Source organism: Netta rufina (assembly GCF_964035555.1).
Source record: "Netta rufina genome assembly, chromosome: 4".
In the NCBI taxonomy this organism is placed as follows: Eukaryota; Metazoa; Chordata; class Aves; order Anseriformes; family Anatidae; genus Netta; species Netta rufina.
In genome coordinates, this window is record NC_140127.1 from 71196985 (window position 1) to 71220230 (window position 23246).

At 48.5% G+C, this 23246-nt stretch overlaps 1 protein-coding gene across 5 annotated transcripts in view; it reads right to left on the bottom strand.

The window, feature by feature from the left end:
- REEP1 (receptor accessory protein 1) overlaps window positions 1–23246 on the bottom strand; it is a 53431-nt gene that overhangs the window by 24893 nt on the left and 5292 nt on the right. For 4 of the 5 annotated variants that reach the window (XM_084286489.1, XM_084286488.1, XM_084286487.1 and 1 more), the window contains exons 2-5: window positions 7224–7296; window positions 4415–4491; window positions 2451–2571; window positions 928–1041 (exon numbers count right to left, since the gene is read on the bottom strand). In XM_084286489.1, coding sequence (XP_084142615.1) covers window positions 928–1041; window positions 2451–2571; window positions 4415–4491; window positions 7224–7296 — 385 coding nt within the window. Of the gene's footprint in view, window positions 1–927; window positions 1042–2450; window positions 2572–4414; window positions 4492–7223; window positions 7297–12440; window positions 12597–23246 lie in introns of those variants that run through there. The other variant, XM_084286490.1, reaches the window with a different exon arrangement.

Sequence of the window (23246 nt, forward strand, 5' to 3'; positions counted from 1 at the left end):
GGCATTGTATTTGCGCAGGAACTTTCTTTTATACAAGTTTTGCCCCCAAAACATCAAAGTACAGCTGCTATAGCTGCACATCCACGCTCAGCCATGGTAATCCATGGCTAGAGAGCAGAACCACCAAACGCAGTTATCAATTTCTCGCAGCTTTTATGCAAAGAAGGAGATAAAAGCTGCTGTCTGGCTCTGGCTCGAAGCCAGGAACAGAGCACAGGATACGCCTCTTCAGATGAAGCCACTCTCCCAAAAACACCTAACCCCACGTCCCGTGCACTCTTACATAACAGCAGCACGTCTCCAGAGAGTTATACACCAGGTTATGTCATGTGTAAACCCTGCAGCCTGTCAGTACCTGAATTAGAGCTCAGCAGATGCTCCAAGCTTCTCAGCAATTCAGCGTAACAACTGATAAACTGCAGGGCAGGTGGCCTTTCCCTTCCCCAGCAAGGGGAAAAAACTCTTCCCCAGGACAGGGTGCTGTGTCCACCTAGAGTCAGCATCTTCCATGCTCCTATTTTGGCAGTGAAAACTAAAAGCTGTGATGCACAACATTGCTAACGTTGTCACCTGGGTACTAAATGCCACGGAATGTATAAAAATTCAGCAGAGGCCTGGGGCAGCCCCTAGCCTTAATCCTGCATTTTCCAACCTCTTGGAGGCTCCCTGAGCACCACCCTTACTTAAGTGTCTTTAGCCTAAGAGGCACCTGTGTGGCTGGTGAACGGGAGACAGGGAGGCACGATAAAACCAGTGACAGGATCCCCACCTCTGCTCTGTCTCCCTCTCCACACTGTGGCTGCCGTTGGCAATGGATGCAGATGAATTGGGCTCGATGATCCTTATGGGTCCCTTCCAGCTGGGGATATTCCATGATTCTGTGATTCTATGAGATGTTAACGCCTCCATCCCGACCCACAGCCTCACCTTGGAAGCTGCCATGACAGCCGCCGTGGCCGCGACGTTCAGGCCCCGCTTCCCGAAGTGCACGAGGGCATCGTAGCTCCGGTCTTTTGCCTGGACGAGGCAGTCATCGATCTCCTGTCACAGCAGACAACAAAACAAATAAACAAACAAACCAAAAAAAAAAGCACAAAAGGGACAAAATCAGAGTGGTCCCAGCCTCGGATCCTCGGCAGGGTCAGGTCATCTGTCATGGAAGTAGACGTGCTCCATTTCCCCCACCTTGGGCAGAACACCTCCACCTGGGCAGAACGGGCCAGGGTGTGTTGTTGCCATTGGCAATCTATAGACTGAAGACAAATTGGGTTGCCCTATAGTTAAAAAGGAATCACAATATGATGCTGGGCAGCTGCAGCTCTACTGCCCTGGGGCCAGGACTGATGCTCTCAGAAGTATCTGAGATCTCTTTGCACATCGCTGCAGTGTCCGGCTCCAACACGTCCATGGAAATGGGCGGTTCAGAGGTTCTGGATTTTGCTCAACATGCAGTGAAAGTCCCTGTCCTCGTGCTCCCCACCCCAGGGCCTGGATGATGATGAGTTTCAGTGCTAAGCTACTGGATGTGCTGGGTTAGCAGGAAATGCAATCTGCGAGAAGCTCTTGGCTTCTTAGTGATCCCTTCCCTATTTCTAGTAGATAAGAGATGGCAACCCAAAATGCATGAGCATGGTTTGTGAGATGCCTAAGCAGAAGTTCCCAGGAAGCAAAAAGGGGACTGATCCCCGCTGTTCTTCTTGGACAGCACTGAAATCAGCTGTTCATGTACTGCTTATGGCTTAAATGGAGATCTTTCACTGCCGTAGCTGGCAATGTGGGAAAGGGTTATTCACTTCTTGGCAGTTTGTACGTTGACGTGTGACTGACAGCTATCCTCAGCCCACGGATTCACGTGAGCCAAATGGATCTGCCTGACAACGTCCCGTTCACAGCCACAGGAGTCTCCTAGGCAGGCAAATGATTCAAGCTGTAATGCTCTGAAATTAATATTGTGAATTTCAGCAGGCCGTTTCTCAAACCAGGACCTCAACATGCTGCTTCTCTCCCAGCCAGGCAAGTGCTCGCTAAGCCCCTTTCTGGCAGGCTGGACTATTTTGTCTCGTTGCTGCACAGAGCTGGGAACAAAATAAAGGAGCCCTGGCTGCCAGAACCCTGCTTCTCTAAATCATTACGTCCAGCCACAACACAGCTCTCTAGCTATATTCAGCTAGTAGGTGCAAAGCAGCTCAGGAGGCGTTTTCATTCCCCTCCCTCCTAGCTTCTCAAGTGCCCGAAGATGAACTAATGCATGTGAGCGAGCTGAACAGATGCCAGTATTTAAAATATAAAAACAGCAAAGGACAAAAACACCGACCAAAAAGAGATGATCAAATGACAGAGGAAGAGAATCAGCAGCTCCCAGTCCTTCAATGAAAATGAGTGATATGAAGATGGAGCAAACACACTGCAGATTGTTTCCACCCAAGCAGGACTTGGGCACCTGTGATTACCTTTTCTTTTGAAGACAGTGTTGGGTGAACAAATTTCCTGTACAGGAGGCTGGAGCCTTTTGTGTATGGAGACAGCAGCCAAGCTACAAAAGCTATTTTGAGCTCATAGTAGAATGGAAACCTAGAAGAAAAAAGAGCTGTTAATGTCCTCTCCCAGTTCAACCACTGCTCTTGATTAGAGATGCTCGGCACAGCCCGGTGGGACTGGCCAGGCTGGTTCTGGGCAGCTTCTGCTCACCAAAGACCCCAAAGACCAAAAGACATCCTCTCACCTCTGCACACATCTCAGCTCGTCCTACCTTTACTCAGGTATCAGAGCCATTAGTTCATGGTCTGGAAAAGACTCCATGGAGAGCACAGATGCTGCCTCCATAGCATTGCCAGAGGAAGCACAGAGCAAACCAGCAGATCAGTATTTCATTGATATTTTTATGCACCTTTCATCTCTCTGACTTTCTGCTTTGTCCTAGTTTCAGCTGGGATGGAGTTATTTTTTCTCATGGTAGCTGGCACGGCGCTGTGTTTTGTATTTAGGATGAAAATGGCATTGACAACACACAGATGTTGCAGTTGCTGCTGAGCAGTGCTTACACTGGAGCAAGGAATTTTCTGCTTCTCTTTCCTGCTGACCCAAACTGACCAAAGGACTATCCCATATCCCACAATGTCACGCCCAACAATAAAGCTGGGGGGATTTGCCTGGGGACTGGCTGGGCTGGTGGTGAGCAATTGCATTGTGCATCACTTGTTGTTGTTGTTTTGTTTTGTTTTTTACTATTTTTTTTCCTTTTTCCTATTACCTGTCCTTATCTCAACCCACGAGTTCTTGCACTTTTACGTTTTTCACTTCTCTCCTCCTTCCCACTGTGTGGGGAGCGAGCAAACAGCTGTGTTCAACCACAACTAAGCCAGCTGGGCCACACAGCATCCAGGCCAGACCCACTGGGTCTCTGTGATGCTCTACCACGAGCATGGACCTGGCAAATTGCTCTTCCACCTCCGTGGGGATCTCTGTGGCATACTTGATTTCACAGGCTGGGCAAGACCCCTGTCATTCCTCCAGAGAGACCCATATCGTACATCCTCCAAAAAAAAAGACTCCAGATGAGCACAGTGGAGGTAGATAAAGAGCCAAAAATGTCTTATCTCCTCTCCAAGGGATCTGACATGCTGCCAAGTCCCCCCAACTCCCTGGAGGGGAGGACTCACTGGAGGCACGCGGTGCTGTGCTAGAACTGCTCTAGGTGAGGGCCACGCACCACCCTTAAATCTTCAGCCTCAAGCCTCCTGAGCTCGCTGGTTTCCCCTAGCTTAGAAGATGCTCTACTGAAGGGCAACGAAGCAAACAACATTTCCAAGCTTGAGCATCCAAATTTAAGGAACTGAATCTGATAATTGGGCATTCGTGTGCTCTCACCCTGACAGAGGTCACCAGCATCTCTCCACTGGCACCAGCGAGCCCTCGGCAGTAGGGACCGTCACTGTTCTCCAGGAAAGGGCCTGACAAGACATCTGAAGAGCAACAACCCATGCAGAAAAACCTAGACACAAAGTCCTGTGCTGCAGGGCTGTTTCTGCCTGATCCCAGAGTCAGTGTAGTTACTGTAGGACACATCTGCCTAGGTTCAGAACTGTGCCTGTAGCTAAAGCTACAGATTTTTATGTGATGATCTCTGCAAGCATCCAATTCAGCCACCAGATGTGCCTCTGACAGAGACCTATTTCCTGAAGCCAGGGGATGGAGACTCCTGTAACGATTTCTTGTGGTTCTACCCTTTTTCTTCCATTTCATGACAGCACCGAGAAAGCAAACGTGGCTTTTCCAGAGAAAACACCTCTGTGCACCCGAAGGTGCTACTCCCATGTTCAGGAGACAGTGAGCTCTTGGCCTCTCATTTTCCCTTACAAACATTTCCATTTTCTTTTCATCTCAGGTTAAAGACTCCTTCCCCTGTGGTACTCACCAGCAAAGAAAGATGTCCGTGAAGGTCTCTGCTGTTGTGAAGAGCGCAAATATGATCCAGTACATCATCCATTTGACCTGGTAGAAGAAAGAGGCAGCTTTCAGTAACAATCATTTTGCCCCAAGACCCTCTAAGCATCTTGTACAGGCACAAGTGCAGAGACCAACCTGCACAGAAGAAAAGCTTTATATTTATTAATCCCTAAGGACTTGAAGATGCCGGGGTTCCCCCACCTCATAACACACATCAGATTTCCACGCAGACCCTTGGGAAGGAAGAATCTGGCCTTTAGGACCGGTCTCATGACAAGGAGGACAGCTTGACACACCGAAGAGTCCCTACAGAGGAAGCTCCTCTGGCCAGGAAAGAACCACAGCCCTGTCACAGGGCATTAAAAACCTCACTTGGCTCATCTTAACAACAAAGCTTAGTACTAGGGCGTGGACTAAATTGCAATTAAGACAAAATGTACTTACTGACATAATATCTACAGGCAGGGGAAAGTGTCCAGGAGGAGGCAGAGAGACCCAGCCCATGACCCAGGGCTCAGGAGCACAGTGATGGGAGCACAGCTCACTGAGTTAGCATGCAGCAGCTGAGCAGTGGTGCCTGCCCACACACGTACCCTCAGCAGGGGCATTGCAGGGACAAGAGCAACTGCTTCAGCTTAAATCCCCTGCTCAGGGCTTAGGTGAGAGCATTTTGCCTCACACTGGTGGCAAAAGCACACGCTGCGCTGTCACTGTGCTCACCCACTGATAGTTCAAAAAGCTTTAATTGTCTGCATCTCCAAGGAAAAAATAACTGTTGTTTTAACATCATTTTAACTGAAATTGTTGTCTAGTTGGCTATATTTCAGAATAGATATTCCTATGGAATTTTCTGTTCTATTTTTTTTAAATAAAAAAAAAACACCACCCCAACATCAAGTCATTCTTGTTTGGAAAAATGAACTGTACAAAGAGAGAAATGCAGCCAGGATTCCTGAGTGGCTTTGCAGCAGTATCAGAAAGCTTAAGGGAGCAAAATCCGTGACATCCCTGAATTAGAGAATTGCAACGTGCTACCTAAGGCTGGGATAACTGCAGTAAAATGAGGGGAGGCTGGAAAGCAGGCAGTGGGTGAGGGCCACCTAAACCAGGTGCTGCTCTGGGGAAGGACACTTGAAATGGCAATAAATCTGAAACGGCTTGCCCCGTCCCCTGCCCTGACGTGGGGGCAGTGCCTGCAGTGTCTCTCCATCTGCCTACAAGTACTGAAATTATTCCCTGAGCACCGGTCACCCAGCTGTACGCCTGCTCCCCCTGCATTTATATTTATATTTTGATATTTATATTTAGTGTTACAGCAGTGGAGTGGCAGTGCCAAACGCATGGGAGAGTTGTCTTCCCAGGGCAGCTTCTGCCAGACTTTTTACATAACTGTGAGTCCCTCGAAGCCTCGCTGCCAGCACGGTTCTGTCAGTTCCACGTTAACGCCAGCAAAGCTCTTAAACACTAACGGAGACCTGGTGCGGATGGGCCTAGATTGGCCTAAAACAACATCGATCAAAACGACTGTTACTAAGCAGAATAAAAATAAACCACGGTGATATAAGTTTAGATTCGTACACGGAGGTTTGTACTGTGGCCGTGTAAACAGCTTCTTTTCTTTCTAATCAGGCCGCTGACTAACCTGCCTCCAGCTGGTGTGCCAACTGAAAAACAGTTTTAAGTGTAGACCGGGTCTTAGACCAGTCGTTCCCACACTTGGGTCATGACTTGATACGTGAGTTTCTCTTTTGCAATTGAATTTCTAACAGGAATTGGACCCTTAAGCTAAATAATTGCCAGGAAGGACTTAGGGAGGTGGTGCCTATCAGTGGCAGACACGGGGGATCTCGGCCCTTCCAAGTCAGGGGTGCACAAACCTTGAGAGGCACAGCTGCACGAGGGCTGTGGGGATACTTTGCCCTAAGTATCTGATGTGTTCTCTAACATTTCTGATTCTCAAAACATCAAAAATTGTTATCTGGTGGACAGGAACAAGAAAATGGAAGAATCTAAGCAGCCACGGTGAGCCTCAGTCTGAGCTCACACTAAGGACTTAATGGGAAGGCCATCTAGGCTGTTACCCAGAGGAGAAAATGGCCTTGTTACCCCTGGGATGCTGAGAGGACTGAAAAATCAGGATCAGGAAGCTGAGCTGGGTTCAATGAATTTAACAGGGCTAGGTTGTGCTAATCCTACAGGACTCCAACAGTGCCCAAGTGGTTTTGATTCTCCCCAGTTTCACTTTCCCTAAATTCTGCTTTGAGAAACTGGGAGCCCAGGAAGATATTTTTTTAGTAAAAGGACAAGACAGCACAGCCAGCTGCCAGACGTGCCTGTAAATAGGTCACTCCACAAGGAAGGATGTTTCTGTCTGCGGATTCAGTCACAGGCACTTCGAGCTGCCTCTTCTGATCCTTGTTTTGAATGAGCAGCTAGAGCTTCAAGGCTTTTTGAAAAGGCTTTGATTTATACTGCTCCCTCAGAAACAAAGGAAAACACGCACAGCTCTGGGTGCCAAACAGCTTTTATGTCTGCTGCATATAGCTCACACCACCAGAGAAATGGCATGCGTTTGTCAAAGGGTGCACCAATCCTGCAGAGGAGCCAGAAGCAGGACCCCAAGTCATTTTATTTGAGACTCTGCCTGGCAATCGGGCAGCCCACCTTCAGGACAGACTTGCGAGCTTTCCCAGAGTCCAGGTGACACCTTTACAAGGTGATCATGGGCAATCTTAGAAAATGAACCCTGCAGCACAGCCCCAGATCCCATTACTCACATATTCTTTGATGTCCTTCGATTTCACGGCTTTGTAAGAATAATACGCTGGGTAGAGAGTGCCAAAGATAAGCCTGGAAAAAAAAAAAGAAGGATAAAAATAATTAAATTGACTTCCTCTCAGACAGATATTATTATTTTTGATTTGTTAAATGTATTTCTTGCATTAGTAAAAACTGTTTGGACCCACTTCAAGCTTGAGTGCACTAAGTACAGGATAGGGCTCGTTTTGCATCATTGCATTCAGAGAACACGTTGCCATTGCCATGAATTGAGGAATTCAGGTTGTTGTTCCTTTTGGAACGGTTTCTAGAGCTGTGCTTTATGAGTTCCACACCCAAAAAAGGACCACCACCACACTTTAAAAAGGGAAATGAAAAATCTGGTTTTGAAATAATCCAGTGTGACACCAGGAATGCAGCAATATTGCTTTCAGAGGCAGGACAAAACGAGATCTGTGTATCTAAAATCCTTTCAAAACCTCTATTCAAAACTCTCAAAAGCTGGTGGAGAATAAAGTGGCATCCAAGTGGCACTGGCCAGAGGGTTTGAATGCTGGGGCCTTATCCTGCATTTAACTTGCTAAGGAGAATAACCCTGCGCTGTTGTGTGAAGTCCATTTCGGCTCATTATAGAAGGAGGAATTTGCCCACCAAGACACGCCAACAGGATCATTCCTGAAATCTCCCCTCCCTTCAGGCGGTTTCCTTCCAGTTCCAAGTCTGAAAGGGAGGCTGTCAGCTTCCAGATTTCATGTAAGGAAGAAATAAGGATCCTTACGTCAAAAATAGCACCGCAGGGAAAAAAAAAAGAGAGATTTCTATCCTAACTCCTCTCTGCATCACTGCCTGGCTGCGTGTTCACTTCGATTATTCTCGACGTAGGCATAGGCTTGTCGGAAACGCTTTGCCCTGCCCAGGTTTTATTCATTGCAGCAGGATGATGCTGCAAAGTCTGAATTTAACAGGCTGCAGGGGGATGTTTATTGGCTTGCAAATCCCCCCCCTTCCTACCAGAGCTCTTGCTTTACACCCCTATGGCTGCTTGTGTCGCTCTTGGGAATGGAAAGGCTCGATGCTTCAGCCCCTAATTGTGGGGCCGCAGTTGCCTTTTCCATTCTGCCAGGAGTGTTTGTGTGCCGGGGGACCCATAATTACAGCCGAGTCCATTAGTGTGCATAGGACATTAAAAATTAATACTCTGGGATGTGGCGTGCCGTTGTGCTTCCCATAGCTCAGGAAGGTATTTGGGAAAGACTGGAGTGAGCCAGCACACGCCTTGATATCCAGAGTGACCGAAGACAATCTGCCTGCTGTTCATCATGCCTGCTGTGGCAGAGCTTAGCAAAACCTGAAGCACAAAGCAGGCTTCAGAAAGGCAGCTACTGAGGGAGGGGAATCAGCATTTCACCAAGGCTTCACGCTGGTTTCAGAAAGGTTCGCTGGAAACAGGCAGCTCCGAAGCTGTTTCACACCCACAGGGGCCGTGCTGTGTGTAAGGGTTAGTATGAATGCTCAGAAGGATTTTGGGAAACCAACTGCATTGTTCACCCTGGAAATATCGTAACAAACGCCGGGTAAGGTGAGGAACACGCAGACAATGCCTCGATGCTGTTCACACTGAAGCTAATAACAAATATTCCCTCCGGGTTCAACAGCAGCAGGAGCTACCCCGAGGAATTAGTGCTCTGAAACACTCCACAATATTCCAAAAAATGGCCAAACACATCAATAATAGTTTTGGCTCTGCTTAGGAAAAAATACCATATTTCTGCCCTTCCTTCTTGGCCTGGCCAGGCTGCCGCATCACGCTTTTATTTCCTGCAACTCATCACCGAGTGATCGATGTTCGTTTCCTCGGATTTCGGCTGGAAACAGCAAGTAACTGGATCCCGGAGAAGCAAACACTTTGTGGGATCGCGAGACCCGGGTTAGCTGCAGACAATAACCACTTGAGAAGATTCCTGCAAGGGAAGGAAACTCCGCAGTGCTTTTGCATATGCAAAGCTGGAGGAGCGGTAGCCAGACGATGTGCCCTGCCTAAATTGGAGATTGCGAGCTCGCCCGGCGTGCTGTGTGCTTATAAGGACATTCCCTGCTGCTGTGGTTTACCAGGCTGGAGGCTGCTTTGGGGAATGTTGGAGCCCAGCCTGTCGCTGCTGCAGCTCACGACGAGGCCCGGAGCCACCTCACCTCTGTGTATGCCACGCAAACTGAAAAAGAAAGATATTTGGGTGTTTCTGGAAGGCACACACAGGGTTAGGGAGACGAACACCTGCACACGGACACGTTCCAACGTTTTGAGGTTTATTGCCTTCGCCAGGCTCGAGTAGAGCAGGTTTAACTCACGCACACAGCAGCCCTTTACCTCCGCCCCCCAGTTCCTCTCTCTGCTGAGGACAATGCTCGTCTCTTCCCCCTCATCCAGGTTTCCTGTGCAATCAGTTATCTTTGGTGCCTGCCTTCCTCCAGCCCCGCGCTCGAACCGCTGCCAAATTGCTCCTTCTGCACGGCACACACACAAACAAGCCCGATCTTTGTCCCTCCACCCAGGCCACTAAGCCCTTCCCTGTCTAGGTCCCCTTCCAGCCTCCCTGCGTGTTTTGCCGATCAATATCCTCACCTTCCCCTTCCAGTGCCTGAAAAATGTTGCCCCTACCAACCCCTGCTTTGGTCCTTTAGCAGGTCCTGCTCTGTGCCTCCTCTCCTTTAGCAGCTGTAGTGCCACCAGCTTCGTCCTCTGCTCTTCCTTGGGTCTTCTCCCACGTGCTGGGCCTCCCGTGCTCCTTGTTTCTCCGTTGTGCGCCGACCCATTGCCTCTAAATCAAGCTGGAGCCTGACAAAATCACTGTGACAGCCCAAATCTAAAGGGCAGCAGCCCAAACCATGCCAATTCCAACCCTGCTGCTCCCCAGGTCTTCCTTGTGCCTCCAATCTCCTTCTGGAGGAGCTCTGCATCTCGAAAAAGGCCAGAAGAGCAGCTGGAAAGAAATCACTGACGAGTCAGCTAATTGTGCAACAGGAGGCAAAAACCTAAGTAAAAGGTTAGCCTGCCTAAAGAGGAGGATAAGGATTAGTGCTGGAAATCTTATAATCCTATTAGGCAGAGCAGCAGCGGTCCCCGATCTGGCCTGCCATGTGCTCTTCTGGTCGGTGTTTGCCCAAAGGGACACAACAGATGCAGAAGGGGAAAGGAGAAGGGTGGTGAAAGCGCGTGGAAGCGCACCGGGGAAGATCCATAAAAGCAGCTAATTGCTCTGTAAATCGTTTCTCCTACAGCAAAGACACCTGAGGGTAGAAGGGGGAAGCACCAAAATACCCAAAGAGCGTGGAAAAGGAGACGCAGGTGCCCCTACTGCTCCTGCTTCTGCTGCAGCTTGAGGGGATGCTCAGCTACATCAAGAGAACCAAGTCAGGAGGAGGAGGAACTCTCTCTATCGCACCGAGCTGATCTGTGGAGCCAAGTGGATTTGTTTATGCAGTCACACGGCACAGGATTGGGACTGGTTTTTGTTTTCCTTATTCAAGTTCAGCACTAAACGACACAGGAAAGGACAAAGCTTCCTGTATCGTGGGGTTTCCTGATTACCAGGGGAATACTGAAGCAACCGAACCCTTGGCTTCTCGTCAGCAGCCTCTGGCACGCTACAGGGGAGCAGCTGCAGCAGCACCAAACCTCCTCCTGTCCCACTTACCGGCACAGCCACACTCCACCCTGGCTATCACGTCCTTCCTCTTCCTCTTGTGGCTCTCCCAGCGCAGCGATCTGACCTTCACAGGCTGAGCAGGACGTGGCAACACTCCTAATAGCGCCTGCTTGGGGATCGGCACCGGGGCTGGCAGGACTTCGTGAGACATCTCAAGTTCTGACGACTTGGTGGTGCTGCTTTCCTCATCAGGGGCCTGTTCCTACAGCCACGTCCACGTAACGCTAACTTACATCAGTGCAGCAGCCACTGAAACACGTGGAAAATCTCAGCAATTCCCACGGGCACTGAGCAGGACTGAGAAAACCTCCAGGAACACCTGCGGATCCGTATTTTCTGAAGGGCAACCTGCTCTTACAAACACACCCGCACAGCTCCAGCCGCGCCAAGTTGTGTTCATCCAGTTACTGTGCCCAAACGTTTGGCACATTGTTGTGTTGAACGGAACAGCCCTTATTTTCCCCCAAATAACTCATGTTTCCATACCCTCGGCACCCAGCAGCCAAGCCGACCAGCTTCTGCTCGAACCCAGGGATGGACACGTGTAGGAACTGCTGAAATATTCCCTCTTTCCTCAGCATGTTCGGTGGCTGGTGCACGCTTCTTGCGCACGGAGCAGCAGCTGAGCTGTCACCACGCCAGCATTCCTGGCCGAGACCGCCGAGGAGGGTGCCAGGAGGTCCGGGTCCCTCATTATCAACCCCAATTAACGCTCGCGCAGCGCCCCGGATTAAAAATAACCGGCACCATCTCTGCGCCCTGCGTTCCCGGTTTGAACCCGACAGCTGTGGATGCGAAAATAAGCAGGGCACGAGGTCAGGGAAGGGGCTGACACGGTCACTTAGGCCAAACCCGGAGAGCCACGGAGGGATTGGGGCCCGGGAAGCACCAGCTGCAGAGGAGGAGGCTCCAGGCTGGTATTCCCCGGGAGATGGCTCCTGCAGATCCCTCGTGGTCATTTTGCAGCAGGATGCGTCCTGCACGGTGCCTCCAGGAACCGGCCCGTTCCCCCCAGGGGTGACAGCTGGCACTGTCCCCTCTGCAGAAATAGCAGGAGCGAGGGCTGGCCTTGGAGCTTCTAATTTAAGTTGTTTTGATCCTCCCCGAGCAGCGCACGCTCCTCTCCTGTTGACACCACGTTTTTCCCCTCCTCACGCAGGAGGCACAAAGAGGTGAAGAGCAGAAATGCTCTAAAATTCGCTAAAACGCAACACGGATGGGGAGACCTTACGAAATATTGGGGTTGTTAGGATGTTAGCACCCGATGAGTGCTGCTACCAAACCGACCAGCAGTGAAGCACCTCCCAGTGCTGACATTTCCCCCGACACCCCTCGGTGCCGTACCTTAAACCCAACCAAGATCAAGCAGCTAATTCCCTCTTCCCAGCTATTGTTCCGGGCTGCCTTCAGACCCAGGCAGAACAGCACCGGTTTGCACACAAGCCAACAACTCCAGGCTCTCTTTGCAGCCCTTCAGGACAGAAAAAGGCTGCGTGGCTGCCATCAAAATACCTCGCGGCTCTGCGGCTATTTTAGGAAGGAGATTTACTGCAGGTAGATGGGGCGCGAGGCTGCTCTGTTCTGCTCCGCGCTGCCCAGCCCGGTGGAGAAGGGAATCCAGGGGGATTTGTTTGCCACCGAGGCAAAATTTGGAAGGATCTGTGTGTGTGGGGCTGCTGTGGGGCCCCCAAGCTGTCGGTGGGAAGCTGCAGGCCGATAGGAAGGCTGTGTTGGCACATGCCACCAGGCCCCAAGCAGCTGCCTGCGAGAGACAGTGTTTCGTGTCGCTGCTCCTCCCCTGTCGGTCCTGCCCTTCGCAGCCCTCTGCTTCATCCAGACCTTTTTGGAGGAGAAGAAATCAGTCGTTAGCATGGGATCCTGGGAAGAAAACCTGTGCCTTTTGGAAGAGAAACGTTCTCTGCTGCGGGTCGGGATCTTCGCAGCTCCCCAGTGCAGGGCTCAGCATCCACGTGCTGTGGTGTTTTCCCTGCTCAGCACTGTCCCGATATTTCCTGCCCTGAGACCCCGGTCCCTTTTCCAAGCCAAACAAGTGGTGATTTGAAAACCAACCAGTGTGTTTGACATGGGAAGGGCTGTTATTTTTTTTTTTCTGATGCTGGAGAGGGGGACGATTATGTGGAAAAACGGCGTTTTTAGAAGCACTGACATTAAATTCCAGAGATGACAGATGGTTTCAAATCTGGTTTGTGAGTTAGCCTACAGATTTATGGTAGGCTCATGGTACAAAAAGGAAAGGGAAGAGATACATAACCTAACCCAACTCATTTCTAAGCAAAAAGGGTTATAAAACACGGAGCACACAGCAACAAAGAAGCTCTTCATTATTTTCGTATAAAACCACGAAGATCGTGCTGCAAGGATTATTCTGGAGTTATCTGAACCGATGCTGCATGAATTAGCACACTTAATGACACACAGGAACCCCAATTTGGAGAATAACTGTATGCTCTGTGTATTCTGAAACTCAGGGCATGGTTTTGACATCAAACCTGAAGTGCTGCTGCTGGTGGAGGAGATGGTGAGACACAGAAGCTCCCGTTTGCCTGCTCCTCACTAAAAGACAGCTTTGGCCTCCCAGTGTTGTACTCGTGGGACAGAGAACAGGAATAAAGCATCACATCAAGCTGTAACTCGTCCAAATTAGCTGCAACGTGGCCTCCTCAGAGTCACATTGCTCTGTTCCCAGGGACTGAATACAGAAGCTCTTAACTAAGTGCAAGGAATATTTCAGCTGACTGATATAATTTACAAATGAGATGAAAAGACATCAAATATTCAGCTAAAGCCATGAAAAATGTTGGTTTCTCATGGAATCACAAGGAGTCCTGGGCTACCAATGGTTCAATCCACTGACACAAATGAAGCAGGCTGCTCTGAGTGCCACAAGGTCCCCCAGCCCTCCACAAGTTCTGGATCAAACATTTGGAGAGACCGGCCACACAGAAAACACGCGGGACCTACCTTGGTCCGAAGCACTTTGTTCTTCCAGACCTGGGCATCTGACTCCTAGTTAAGTTTAAAAAGGGAAAACAAAGCCCCAAACCCCTTTAAAACTCCTCTTCTCACTTTGATAACGCATTTCAAACAAGGATTTCTAAGTGGTTTATAAATATCAGTGACCTGAGAAGCAGAGCAGGTCGCACACTCATTGATTTATGATTATTTCTAGTTCATCGGGGTTTTATCTTGATTTTAAACGAGAGGGGCAGTGACAGCCACTTGAAAATATACAGAAAATATGCAAAATACCCACTTCCAAACTCCGAGACTGTAGGAAAACTAAGGCAAGATGACTGCCCAGGTAATTTCCCAATATTCAGACCGCCTCGGCCCTGTTATTAGCAGTGGCATCAGAATGCCAGGTGCTATATTTAACAGCGGGGACATTGCAGGGAGTTCACAGGCTCTGCAAAACACATTTCTTCCCGGCCCAAAGACACGGCTTGGTATTTCTTCGGGCTACTACGGCAGCATTTTAGGGAGAGGCTGGGCACCTACCTTTTTTCTAGGACCTGCAAAATTTATAGAAAATAAAAGAAAAGAAAGGAAGGAAAATGAAATACCGTCATACAGCTTGAAAAAGACAGGCTCCCAGTGTTTTCTCCTCTGCATTTAACAAGAATTTCTAGTGAGGATTTAATAGAGTTCCTTCCTCTAGGGTCATTTCTCATTTCATTCATCCTTTTTAATCCTTCCATTTTGTAGGGATAATAACAATGTCTTAATGAAATGCATATTGCAGCTGAGATAAACAAGGAGGGAGAGATCCCCAGCTGGAGCTAAGCTGATACAGAGCAGCTTCCAGTCAAACCCGAACATAAAGGAGAGGAAATCAGAAGGAAACGAAGCCACCGATCGCTAATGAATAATCAAGCAGAGCTCCTGGCGGCACCTCCCAATTCAGCCTCAACTACCAGCAGAATTATTTGTCTCTAATTAAAATAAATTAGAAGGAAAATGATTATTTAGTGGACGACCCGAAATCGCAGTGTTAGGGTTCAGGGTAACAAAATGGGCTGCGCACACACAAAGGAGCACAAGGGCACGTGGGGGAGCCCAGGTAACACCCAGCACCCCCACTGGAGATTGCCTCCATCCCAAGAAGTCGATGGGACAGGCTCTCCAGAGCACCCTACAGCAAGTTAATTTCTGCCTGTGGGGTATGAAACTCATTATGGGATGCGTGGGTGGACTAAGGCTCACCTAGGAAATGAAGAACAAGCCAACGTGAGGGTGCAGACGCACCCTGTTTAGTCTTGCTCCACATCTTACTCACAGTCAGGAGGTAAAATACCTACTGGATCTCCTCGTTTTCTCCCAAAAAACATAAGGGATGGCTTCAAGCTACCAAGGAGCTTCACCGTTAGGGCTCAGAGGAGTGCAGAACTTCCTCCAGGGTGGACACCGGAGGAACCAGGCTCACCCAGCACCAACGGAGCAGCACAGATCCCCTGCCAGATCCCTGGCAGCTCTCCACAGATCCCCTGCCAGCCGGACAGCTTTAGCGCATCCTCTCCAGGACGCAAGCAGCAGAACAGATATTGATAACGGCCATCCAGCAAACCACCTGTAAAACCAAACCTGACAGCCAAGGGGAATGCCTGAAGAACAGCCCCACGTTGTCGTCGTGCTGGGGTTTAACACGGACTCGTTTGCCATTAGCAAGAGCATTAAAAAAGGGAATGAGGGACCTAAAATGAATATTTATGAGCATTTCTTGCTTCTCTGGTGAGCTCGAGGAACAGCGAGATTTCCCCTTATCTCCACACTGCACATTTACAGTGTGAGCTCTCGTGTTGTTTGCTGGGCAGTGTCACAAAAAGGCTTTCTGGTAATGCAGGACCTGCCACCAGTCAGGAGCTCACTATCAGTTTATTCACTTGTGTGCCAAATGCCATAGCCCATGGTGTGTATTTGGAGATAAACCCACACGTCCTTTTTTTTGCTGGAGCTGGGAAGCCCACAGCAAGAGTTAATTACCCATGCACGTGCCTAATAGCCATGCTGTGATCGTTTTTTTAAAGGATCGGGGCTGTAATGTCCAGAAAAGCTTCACTCGAGCAGAAATGGGATTTAAAGGACTTCCTTAAGTGGCCGTCTCCAGCACAGTGTCTGAATTCGACCTTTAGGAGCTGGAGAATTGTATTTTCCAGGTGAAATGCTGCAAGGTGAAATGCAACTGAGCCCGAGAAGATTTACACTCTGCATTTGGAAAGGGTTCACCTGTGTTAGTAAGAGCCCAACTCCACCCCCCAGGATTTAGGAAGCTTTCATTTCTCTCACCTACTAATGCTAAGAGGATTTTCAGGACTATAGCTGGGTGCACAGCAAGACCCCAGGCACAGAATAATCAACATCTTTAAAAGTCTCACCCTCCTCAGTGATTTCTCTCCAAGCCTTTGGGAAATTGGGAAGTTCAGCTGAGTAATCCCCAGCTGGGACATTCACCGTGCAGCACTCACAGGCCAAGCGTGCATCTGTCGTACCTTTAACTTGTCCGTTTTGAGCAGGAGATCACCACTTGGTCCGGCTTGGAGCACACCAGCACAGTGTGTGGGCAAACACCTCGTGCCTAACACACCTCTCAGGAGGAGATGCAGCTGCATAGCCTCGAAAATTCATCTCTCCTTCAGCAACCCCTGCATGTTGCCCAGAACCACAGTAAAAGTTAGAAATTTCTGATTTACAATCCACTTTCCAGGTACATGTGGCAGATATAACTCACATGGTTTGCACAGGATTGTGCAAAATAATTTTGTTCTTTGTTCAACAAAGAGTACGGATGTACAAATGTGTACATTAAGGTAGAAATATCAGAACGTAGACACATTTCCTCAGCACTCTGTGATGTTTCATAAGATACAAAGCTTCTCTTCTGAGCCTTGGCATCTCTGATCTCCTCATTTCTATTTAACTTCCCTACCTCATCCACAAGTGAATATTTTTCTGCCATGAAGAGATGGCTCCCAGCTCCTCCCAGATCTTTCTAAGATCTCATTAGCTCTCTCCAGGGTTTATACTTCTGGACCAACAGCTGATTTTTGTTTAATTCCTAGTGCTTTCCTACCTTGTCATAGCTTCTCCCAGTTTAAACACATCCCTGTTACACCACGGACTGTAAATTTCAGTCCCTGTAGTGTTCAGTCAGTCAACATTGGGTCTTTAAATTAAAGATAAGACAGAGGAAGGGGGTTCCTTCACCTTCCACTGATTTTTCTAGCACTACTGCTATTTATTTGCATTATGGCTCATAAATTTAACATCTATTACATAAAGTGCAGGAAAAACTTCACGGTGAGGATGAGCACGAAGCATCTCACAGCACTTCATCCTGAGACCTTCACCACATCCACTGCAATTCAGAGGCTTTCCTTCGAGAGATTGCCAGGGTGAGAACTTTTAGATGCCAGGCAGCGTTCAGAGATAACAAATAGCCACAGGTTCCACTGATCTGACTGGAAATTAAATGCTTTCCCCCCTGGAAATCAGCAGCTTGGTCACAGCCCAAGTGGAGTCAACGTGAAAGTTGGGAACAGAAGGTGCAGTTGTGCAGCTCCCAGGCTGTTGTTCTGTGCTGGGCTTTACCACCTCCATCACCACGCTTGGGTGAGCTCTGCGAGCCCTGCTTAGTGCTTGGGTACTGCCAACACGCACATTTCTTCATTTAATCTCAGCAGGTGATTTCTCGGAAGTGCTTAGAGGAACATCTCGGTTCAGAATGAATTCCCAGACTTAATGGTTTCCCAGAAAAGAGCATGCAAACGCTCCTGCAGGTCTAGAAGATAAATCAGAGGACCTGGTGCATAATATATAAGCACACATTATAAAATGAAGGATTTTAAATCCAGTCTCAGGATTTAGTGCAGGGTTTTGACTAAGTTTTTTTTAAATGCTTCAGATAGCAAGATTGTTACCCAGATATTCAGTCGTCGTTCTGACAGAAGATGTCGTGTTCCCATTTGCATTCAGTTTTGCTCTCTCACTTCTTGCATATTCCTAAATTTTAGGCTGTGGCTGAGAGCATTAGAAAAAAAAATAAAGAAATAAAAAGCAGTGTATTGTACAATTCAGAGCGGTGAAGGTTTCGGCATAGCGACTTCACCTTCTTTCCCTTCTCACCTTCTCTTCCACATGTGTAACTGGCAGCTACTCAGAACAAAACATGAAATAGAAACCCAGGCGTCGGAGCCAGATGGAGACTTCGCAGAAATAACTTTAGAGGAAAGCAAAGGGAAAGGCAGGCAGTGCTCCCAAGTCCACTAGAGAAATTTCTAAGCAAGCAGCTGCCGGAGAAGGCAGCTTGTGCTTTTTGTGGGAGCACCCACACTGCTATCTTATCTGTGCTTCTCCATCGCTCCTTATCCATTGTAACGTGCTGCTCTAAATGCCACAGCCCGGGGCTTGTTCTCCTTCCCAGACAAGAAGATTCACACAGAAGCACGACCACGGCCACCCTGCGGGAACAAAGCCCTGCTGTTGGAGGTGAAATGGTGAATTGTTTCGACGGCAGCGTGGGGCTGAAACGTGCCCTGCGAACTGGCTCTTTAGAGACTGCTCCCATTTATGGACTGACAGCCTGGATGGAGGGTTTCTCGGTGGCAAGAATCTACCTAAAGCACAATGGCGTTTTGAATGGGGATCTGATTTGTTACAGCCAAGTATCTGCAAACCGCAGCAGAATAATAATTGGGAAAGGAGACGGGGCTATCCCAGTGGCTGTGCGGGATGTCTGAGTGCAGAAACCTCAGGGCACGCTGCAAGAAATAAGAGGCAAACTCTCTAGTCTATATATAAATTCTAGAGGAGGGAGAGAGAGATGTCGTACAGAGCAGATTTACATGGGATTAGCTACAAACCATACACAAACCACAAGGAAAGCCAAGTAGTTTAGGTTTCAGTGCCATGCAAAATCTGGCACGGTCTTTACGCACTTAGAACGCACGTCCTGCCTCGTGGAGAGCAGGGAAGATCTTCAGCTCTGGCTCTGTGCCGTCCCTCAGCCAGCTCTGCTCCTTCTGCACTGATCTAGGAATAATCTGGAGAAACGTGCGTGGGGTTTGTATCATCAGGGATGTCTGTTGCAATAAATCCTGATGATTCTCTCAACTGATTTAAAAGAAGGCAGTCAGAAGGCAGTCTCCTCCCCGTCAGCTTTCAGAGGGTACCAAAGCTTTTTTGCTCAGCAGTGAAGCTCCACGGAGAGCTCCAGATCTGAAGCCACACGTGTCCTGATGACAGCCCTTGGGCTGGCACACCTGACGGGCTCTGCTTGCTGAAGCACGAGCAAAGCTACATGATAATATAGTGATAAAATTGCCAACGCTAAGGGGAAAGAAAGGACAGGAAAACCATCCTGTCAGAGATATATCGCCCTCTGTCCTCAGCCAGCCACCCCCAAAGACAGTTTCCCTTGGGGCTCAGAAGGAACAAAAGCCTTCTGCTGTCCTGAACTGGCCGATTTTCACCACGTAACCCCCAATCCTCCAGGACCCAGCCGGCATCCTCCTTTCTAGGCCACAAGCACAGCCCTGGGATGCTCACCTGGGCAGATTCCCATCGCTCGCTGCCCCAGCTTACACAAGCCGAAGCCCTTGCGTTGCCTTAGGAATAAGAAAACGATTGAGGTTTGCACTGAATCAGCATTTTCCAGCTATTTATTCCCTCTGTCTGCAAAACATCCACCCTTGCTCCTTTCAGGTTTACCACAAGCTAGGATGGGGAATTTTTGTGGCAGTTCTTGTTAACATTTGGCAGTGCATCAATTAGTCTAACTCCACTGGCAGAAGGGAGGACCTGCTATTACTGATGAACTGATCTGTTTCCCTCGCTGCTACTTTTTTTAGACCACGCTGAGAACTTCTCTATGAAATCCCACCTTTTCTGAGGTGTTCTTTGGTTGATGCCTTCGCATTTTGCAAGAATTTTGTACTCTGATCACTCTGATCTCTTTTTTTTTTTAATGTAGAAAATGATGCACTTACTGATTGCTAGACTAGAGAAAAGGATTTGGTGCAATTCCTCTCTAAAAATCTCCAAATCTTCTAAGCGAATGCGTGGTTAATCCATTACCTCTAAGTCTGCAGGTGCTAGACTGTCATTAGATTCCCATCTAACAGCCAGCTGTAACACACCAGGCACAAGGATCTCCAAATGCAACCCAAATATTGATGAAACAAGCTTTATCTGACACTGTGAGATGGGAGAGTACTGGCATAGACACAGTCACAGACAGTAAGGCACAGAGATCCTAGTAGACCTGTTCAAGATCACCGTGGTAGTTTGTGCTGCGGATATATGTATCTACATACCCCTACAGGTATATCCATAGAGGGATGATTTACTATGAAAGGATCATGAGATCATGGTTTCATCCCAAAAGAAGACTGGTTGAACTGATTGCAGTGTGACAGCTACAGAAAGAGGTTAGCACAACATTACAAACACAAGAAAATGCCAACATTCGTGCAGGGAGCTGTTTACTTTTATTTCATTGTCTGTGCTTTTAAGGTATCTGCTTTAAGTAGCAGCTTTCCCCGGGTTCGCTCCTACAAGAAAGACCCTTTCTGTATATAGGACAGCAGCGTGTTGCCATGGAAATTATGATGATCTACTTAAATTCAACAAACCCAGCCTTATTGGGCATATTCTCTTGAGCATCTCAGCTTAATTATTAATGTTCCTTCCAAACAGCAACATCTCTCTGTTTGGACTGAAATCTCTGTAAGCGGAGTGAAAACAGTGAACCTGGGAAGTGGAATCCTTTGTGCAACTGCAAAACGGCTGCAGGGAAGCCAGGGAAGATGCAAACAGCCCCCAGCTCAGAGCTGGATGAAGGGAGAAAGCCTCATTTCAGAGCCTGTGTCTGTTACATCCCTGGCCTCTCTGCTTTGATTTGCAGCCATCCCAGCTGGAACAGTGCTTTGTGTTTGTTTTTTGCAGAAGCACATGTTCAGTGCAACACAAACACTGACCACCAACTCGTTTCCATCCAGCCACCCATCTCGTGCTCATCCTCCAGCTCTTGGGTTTCCCGTGTCAGCCTCCCACACGTAGAGAAAACTTCTGGCCATCTAAACAGTTATCACTAAGTCTATTTTATAGGAACCAACTTAGGAAAGAACAAAAGAACCTGCCCTCTTCCCACAGGGAGCCTGCAGCACACCTGAACCCAGACTCTCGCTATGCCCATACAACGCCTACCAGACAGCTCCTTCCCTCCTCCCTCACACCAAGCCAGTATTGCTCATGAGCCTCCCTCTGAAACACCAGGCAAGAAGCTCCTTTCAGTTTCTGGTTTTCTCTAAAAATACTTATTTAGAAATTACTAACAAAGAAGAGAATGAGTGAGCTCAGCCGAGCTGAATGAAAGGAGGCACCAGCATGAAGTCGCCAGATCAGAAGTGCTTCTGGGGCAGGAGCTGCAGCTTGCTGCTAGCACCGAATTGTTCCGTAGGCTCCAACATTGCCTTGGCATCCCTGGGACGTGTCCAAAACAGCAGAAAATTCCAGACGTGAGGGGCATTCCTCCTAGCTCCTCACAAATAGGTTCTTCAGTAACTGTTTGTGTCGTCCTGTAAAATTTGCCGCTTTGCAAAGCCAATGATTACTCCACAGGAGAGGAGTGGGAAATGCAGAACACAGCCTTATCGACTGGCTGATTGATTCCTCCTTTGGAATTGGGTGGTTTTTAATTTATCAGCAATTAGTGCATTAATAGGAAGGGATGCAGCAAGCAAGCGAGCAGCATTAGGAGAAACAAACCTTTACTGAGCACGACACCGGGCCAGTGCTGCCAGCTGTCCCCCGTCACTCCTCAAAGTCAGCCTCCAAGCTGACTTCAAACCTTCTGCCTCCATATAAATGCATCTCTTCTGAAACATAATGCTTACTCTTCGTTTCTTTTCACTGTACGACCATCTTCTCTCCTTCAGTACCGTCCTTGCCCTTCTTCAGGCTAGCTGGCAGCTTCTGGCGGTCTGCAGATCCCTGCTTTACCCCCCAGATCAAACGAAAATCCCTGGTAGATCCTACAAAATGTGTCTACAAAAAGAAACAAACCACTGAAGATGCCTGCTCTGTGCTTCACACCAAAATGATGGAGTTGTTTTGTGCACCGCTGATTTCCCAGTCCTGGCATGCTGCTCCTGGGTCCCGGCTGCAGGGTTAGCAGGAGCATCCCCTTATCTCAGTCCTCTTCGGGAGCACACAAATCATGGCCAGACAAACCCCACTTTTCATTGTGTTGCTTCTTCTGGTTCCTTCTCCTCACTCAGCTCACCACCTGTTTCACCTGTATTTCAGTGATTTAGTGAGGAGCTCCTCAGAGCAGAGATCTTGTCTCATTATACACATGTGAGATGCCAAAACAGATCGTGAGCGCTGTACCAGTAATAATGTCACAGTGAAATCATCAGGGAGCTTGGGATCTTAAATGATCCGCCTGGAAGGCACAGTTGCATTTATGCAAGTTATTGATTTTTGTATTACCTCAGAACTTGGGAGAACCAAACTGAGACCAAACCCTACTGCCTAGGGTGCCACACAACCAAATTGAGGGTTCCCACTTCAAAAGGGTTTACCCTCTAAAAAGCACAGGAGTGCTAACAAAAGGACGTGACGCCTTCTCTGCAGAAAGCAGCATGTGATTAAGCTCAAGTACACGACAATTTAAGTGAGATTTTGCCAGGTAAGTGCTTTGCTTGATTACTCGCATGCTTCCCTCCACTGAGCCATCTCATCTCCCCAGGAGCTACCCGAAATGTGCTGAGCAGCCCTCACTTTTTGCTACGGTCAGACAAAACGAAATCTAGACTCGCATCCTCAACGAGGACACAGAAGAAACCGTGTCATACGATGGCTCTACAACAACCCAAGCTGGCCGCCACTCCTGCAGTGCTCTCCTCTTCACCCACCTTTTTGACCAGCCTGGAAGTTTCCACGCTACCAGCACTGCCTGCTGAAAGCAGAGAGGCGAACGCTCTGCTCAGTGCCTGGAAGAAGGAGGTGTGATTACACACCCTCCTTTATCTTCTCGGTACAGAGCGTTTCCTTTTGGCCAAGCAGCTCTTTACTCAGCAAATTACCTCTAATGGAAGCTTCTTAGGGCTGTCTGTCTCCCTCCGTTAACTGCAAGAAGAGCATGGAAGAGTTTTTTCCTCAACCTTTTTAATCCCTGGACCAGCTGAGCCTTTGAAAGGAACACGCAGCTCGTCTCGTATCACACTGCTGCTTAAGGATAAATGATATTAAAGTCACTTGGAATCCGTAAAATGTTGAAATGTGAACACTTTACAAAAA